Source organism: Cyprinodon variegatus, unplaced genomic scaffold (genome assembly GCF_000732505.1).
Source record: "Cyprinodon variegatus isolate N-32 unplaced genomic scaffold, C_variegatus-1.0 Scaffold771, whole genome shotgun sequence".
Taxonomy (NCBI): Eukaryota; Metazoa; Chordata; class Actinopteri; order Cyprinodontiformes; family Cyprinodontidae; genus Cyprinodon; species Cyprinodon variegatus.
Genome location: NW_015151224.1, coordinates 381,654 through 387,496, shown reverse-complemented (window position 1 = coordinate 387,496; position 5,843 = coordinate 381,654). Strand labels below are relative to the sequence as shown.

Here is a 5,843-nt window from a genome sequence, read left to right as displayed (position 1 = left end):
ACTTATTCCACCCCTGATTTGTTTGATTTTCATTTTTAAAACTTGTTGCGAACATAACTGATTCATGTTCCCTCCCTAACACCATCATGGCCGTGCTTAGACATGTTGCGTTCACTGATCAGAGAGGCTGGGGTTTTTAGTCACCAAAATGTGCAGCTTCCAGTCATTTTAGCCCATTTGTCTATGCAGCTCTAGATTTAGGATTTTTTATTTGAGTTTAAGGTTATTTCTTTGTTGTATTTTCAGGTTTGGGATTATGAGGCAGGGGATTTTGAACGCACCCTCAAAGGACACACAGACTCTGTGCAGGACATCTCCTTTGACCAGACGGGAAAGCTGCTGGCTTCATGTTCAGCTGACATGAGCATCAAGCTTTGGGACTTCCAAGGGTTTGAGTGCATCCGAACAATGCACGGTGAGAGACTTTACAGATCTAATACCCGTAACAGAACCCGTAACAGACTGAATCGTCTGCAAATGTCATTTTTTCTTGTTTTTTTTTTTTTTTTATACAACTAACATATTGGATTATTTTTTTATCCAAATATAATAGGGGGGTGGAAAGACTGCTTATTTTGAAATTGAATACATTTATATGTTTAAACCTAACTTAATGTGCATTATTGTAACAACCTACATGGCTTGAAAATGAAAGCGGGTCGTTGTTGAGCTGGGTGGAGACACGCTAGGATCTAAGTAGAAATGGTGATGAACACAAATCTATTTAAAACGGTTCACTAGAATGAACGGTATGAGGCTGAACAATGATTACTGACAGAACTGTGTCTCTTTCAGGCCACGACCACAACGTGTCGTCCGTAGCAATTATGCCAAATGGTGACCACATAGTTTCTGCCTCCAGAGATAAGACCATCAAGATGTGGGAGGTGGCTACAGGGTAAGTGGATACTTTCCTTTTGTACTTCAGTTTATTTCTAAAGAAGTTTTTTTTCTTCAACTTATTCTTTAGAATAAGTTTAATGGTTAAATGGCTTGTGTAAGTTGAGCTGTGTGCTTCTGCAGGTACTGTGTGAAGACATTTACAGGCCATAGGGAGTGGGTGAGGATGGTTCGTCCAAATCAGGACGGCTCGTTGATCGCCAGCTGCTCCAACGACCAGACCGTGCGTGTCTGGGTGGTGTCTTCAAAGGAGTGCAAAGCAGAGCTGCGGGAGCATGAACATGTAGTAGAGTGCATCGCCTGGGGCCCTGACAGTGCTCACCCAACCATCCTGGAAGCTACAGGCTCAGAGGTATTCTTTAGCAGGGCTTATTCTGACTTATATCTGCTAACGGCTTTTATAGGTGTCAAGATTGATCCATAGATCAAATGGATGCCTGGAAAGAATTGTTTTGTTGTTTTATTTTTAGTCTGATGAATCAAACTTAAACAATATTTGATGCCTCAGCTTATTAAGGTGTGAAAGGTGACTTTGTGAAGTTTGTTAAAAAAAGACAGCTTTTGTTATAAAATGGAATGAGCAGCGAAGTAAAACTGTATTTCATTGTTGGATATGCGGTTTTTAGCTCTATAATGCTCTATAACAGCAATCAGAGAAAAACACCTTTACAGGGCCAGAAAAACAGATGAAACAAAAAGAAATGAGGGAACCTAAAGGAAGATTGCATTCGTTGTAAAATATGGTGAGGCTTATTAACAAACACATTTGAAACAGTTTGGACCCAAACTGGCTCCTGCTAATTTAACATTCTATATTAACTGTTTTGAAATGTTTGCATTTCTTTTGCTCAAATATTCCAGTTAATGTGATTTAACTCTGCTTACAGAGCGTGCTAATTCACATTTTGAAAAGATGACTGATCGTTGTGTACATAAGCTTTTATCATCAAAGGGAATTAAGCTTCAGAACATCTAGACAAAGCCTGGACGCTGGTTAGGAACCTGGAAACATTTGATGACTAAGTTTGTTATCTCATTAAGTTGATGTGCGGTCTGTATTAAAGGCTACCGCCACAATAAGCCATTTGTCATGAATGCTGGGAATAAACAACATGGATGCATTCTTGTCTCAGGCATCTGACTGACGACACTCTGTGGTTAATGTCACAAAGCGAACCCTAGCAAACACGTCTAACACTTGATCTGACACCAAAGGCTGAGGAGTCCTTCACAGTAATGGCAACTAGCTTAGCTCTTTTTTTTTTTTTAATCTTTTTTTTTAATACAACTTTATTTGTTTCTGCAAAGAACAATACAGAGCAACAATACATATTGCACTATAGGTATTCACAACACCCATTTTTCACAGACATTTTCAACAAGTGTAAATTCACATTTTTACCAGTCAAGTAAATGACCTCGTTTTGTGCAAAACAAGAAACGGTAAGACTAGCTTAGCTCTTCACATGACATTGCATTGTGATGTGACATCACAACCCTGTTCCCTTTTGGCTGCAGGTTTATAATATGAAGACAACTTTATCTAGCTTGTTTTATTACATTTATAAATAGTTTCCAGGCATGTTGATAATTATAGGTCTGTAATTAAACTGAAAACTAACAGTTTTGTTTGTCACGTAGCTTGAATTTTAAATCTTGACCGTAGGTCGTTTTGATGAATATTAATTATAGGTAGGCCAGTCTAAGTGGTCAGAAATCAGACCAGGTCAGGTTAGCCGCTAGGTTGGTTTCTTTTTCAAAAAATCCTAATCTGCATGTTGAAATAACTTCTTTTTATCATAGCAGCTGAGGTTCTCCTTTAAGCTGATGGCAGCTCCACCTGCCTCTTTGATGTCCACTCGTTTATCATCCCTCCTCTCTCTGTTCTCAGAGTAAAAAGAGTGGTAAGCCTGGCCCCTTCCTTCTCTCCGGTTCCAGAGATAAAACGATTAAAATGTGGGATGTCAGCATTGGGATTTGCCTTATGACTCTGGTGAGTGGTGCAAAGGATACTCTAAGATGTTTTTTTTCTGTGTTGCTGATTTACGGTTAATAATCTGTCTTTTATATTCAGGTGGGACACGACAACTGGGTACGTGGGATAATGTTTCATCCTGGAGGACGGTTCATCGTGAGCTGTGCTGACGACAAAACAATCAGGATCTGGGACTACAAGAACAAACGCTGCATGAAGACGCTGTCTGCTCACGAACACTTTGTTACCTCTTTGGGTGAGGAGGATTTCATTTATCAGTCTGCATTAGATGAATGTAACAAGTAATTACTGGTTTCAATACAATTATTAGTATCTGATGTAATCAAAACACAAAATATAACCACCATATCATATGACTTCCACCAATTCAAGATATTTTACTCTTATTATCTTTCCTTCTTAATTAAACTGCGTAGAAAAAAAATAGCATTGGAAGAAAAATTAAAAATTTTTTGAATTAAATGTACAAATATGATTTAAACTAGCTTACCGTTATAGCCCCTAATTTACAGATTAAAATGCATGGTTCTTATGACTGACATTATTAACATTTTGTAGCAGTCCAGCCAGCAAAAGCATGCAAATATGCTAATTATTACAATGGATTTGATTGGAGCAATGCGAATAAAGTATTTTCCATTAATTATATTAATAAAATAAGAATTATTATTTTTTTTAAATCATATGTTAATTAAAGCAGCAAAACGTACTTTTTAAGATGTGTACCAATGTGTATCAATGGCTCATTTATTATCAGAAACTGATTATTTGAATTAATTTTAAATCTGTACCTCCTAGAAATTAGAGTAATATTAGAGTAACTGCATTCATTTATAGATATAACTAAATAGTTAGCATGTTAAAGTTTTTACAGAATCTGCTGTTCCATTTTGCAGACGTTGCACATTTCAGGTTCATGTTTTGAGAAAATCGCTGCTTGTTCTACCTTTTGTCATAGACGTGGAAAAGTACAGACATTGATTAGGGAGTTATTTACCAATCTGCTGCGAGTTTCTTTGTTTTTATCACCTTGAAACTGGTTACTGCAGAGGACTTTGCTGTTTTTTCTGTCACACATGGCTGAATAAAACCTTCTCAGTGAATGATAATCATTTTTTAAACCATATTATACCTTTTGGAGGTTGCCCTTCTTTGATTTATCTTCATTGCACCCTAGATACCCAAAAGAGAAGAAGGAATCTTACTGGCTCCTCTTTGTTCACAGGTTTACATCTGTCGCTGCACACATGCAAAACAAAACTGAACAAATTGTTTTCCTCTTTGCAGATTTCCACAAGACGGCTCCGTACGTGGTAACAGGCAGTGTTGATCAGACAGTCAAAGTCTGGGAGTGCCGCTGATTCTGCCACCGTGTCTCATCCTGTCCTGCTTCCCCTTGTTCCCAGGATGAAAACAAGCTCCACCCCAGCTTACGCTCCTCAGCTCTTTCTTCCCTTCTGCCCTAACGTCCGACCCCCTCACCTCTCGCACTCCAAATCATTGACCAATGCGCTTTACCTTTTCCTCGCTCCCCTTCTTCCCTACGCCGGTCCAGCCCCATAAAGATGACTATTGTCCTTTTTGTGTAAATTATTCTGGATGTAGGGTACGCTTAATAAATGTCACGCAATCTCTGACAATAAACACTCTCAAAATGATAAGTATCTTTGCATGGTGACTCAAACAAATAAAAAAGAAAAGAATTCAATACTGTTAGATTTACAAATTTCCATACTGTTGTCATGACTTCCCATTGGGTCAAAGGGTAAATGTCTGTGTGTTGGTGCAGGTGGGTCCTGGTTAACTGACAGTGCACTCAAACCAATGGTTAAGGTTATGTTTAGTGTTTGTTTCATTTTCCTGTTTCTGCGTTTTTGTAGAAAAACAGGGAAAGTGTAAGGAAGGAAAAAAAAAAAAGTCAAGCCAGAATCAGCGTCCTGAATACATGCATTAGGTTCTGGTTAGGGCTGGGCGATAAACCAGATTTTTACCGTGATTCACTAAGATACCGGCACAAATTTTCTAATTTTGGTAAATACGTCGATGAATAATTTTGTTGCCTGTTTGCGCTGGTGGCTGGTTTTTCCTTCCCCTTTAAGGCACTGCAGCTTGTGTGTAATCACGCGACTCCGCCGATCCAGTCAGGGTTGTAAACAAAGAAAATGGAAGTAAAGAAGCGACTAAAAAAGCCCTAAAGAAATTACATCAGTAAATTCTGTGGAGCCGAGCGAGAGCAGAGATGAAGCTGAGCGCGAAGAGAAGTCAATAGTGTGTTTCCAGAGTTGAGCGCGTGGCAGACCAGTTTTAAGCCAGGCTGTGGGAGTTTAAACTATGAACAATGGTCTCACTGCACGATCAGTTTGGTGGCATCAAACTGATCGTGCACCATAGATGTTGAGCAAGAGAACATGAAATGCAAAATTTGTTTGAAAACGGTCAGGACTTCCCAAAGTAATGCATCCAGCCTCCGCCACCTATGGCTCAGCCACGCTGTTGAGTTAAAAGATGTGCATAAGGCTCCATTACATTTGTGCAAAAAAGTTTGCTAGACAGGTAAAATGTTTCTCCTCTTCAATGAGACATTATTGAATGTTTAAACCTGAATGGGAACATTTGATATTTAATTGGAAGTAATATGTAATGTGATTTATTCAATAAATAAATTATAAATAGATCCTGCACATGCCTTTATTTCTGATAGAGGAGCTGGAGCATTTATCGTTATCGAGGTAAAACTGCTTAATTTATGGTGATATTCTAGGTCTTATCGCCCAGCCCTAGTTCTGGTCATGCGAGTGTGTCTGTTTGTTTTGACAGAAGAATCTTTTCCACCACATCTACTGAAATGGTGAGATGAGGGCAGGCAAAGCTTCTCGCCTCTTTTATTTTTGTTTTTAAACCAATTATCTTTCAAGTCGACACTCAACAGATCGTGATAACTTGCTGT

At 38.6% G+C, this 5,843-nt stretch overlaps 1 protein-coding gene across 1 annotated transcript; it reads left to right on the top strand.

The window, feature by feature from the left end:
- The first annotated feature begins 241 nt into the window (after positions 1 to 241).
- LOC107098369 (lissencephaly-1 homolog A-like) lies at positions 242 to 4,795 on the top strand. Its single transcript, XM_015396007.1, has 6 exons — positions 242 to 415; positions 796 to 898; positions 1,024 to 1,252; positions 2,792 to 2,893; positions 2,975 to 3,131; positions 4,184 to 4,795. The coding sequence occupies exons 1-6, from the start codon at positions 361 to 363 to the stop codon at positions 4,255 to 4,257; spliced, it is 720 nt and encodes a 239-aa protein (XP_015251493.1). The 5' UTR covers positions 242 to 360; the 3' UTR covers positions 4,258 to 4,795.
- Positions 4,796 to 5,843: the final 1,048 nt, after the last annotated feature.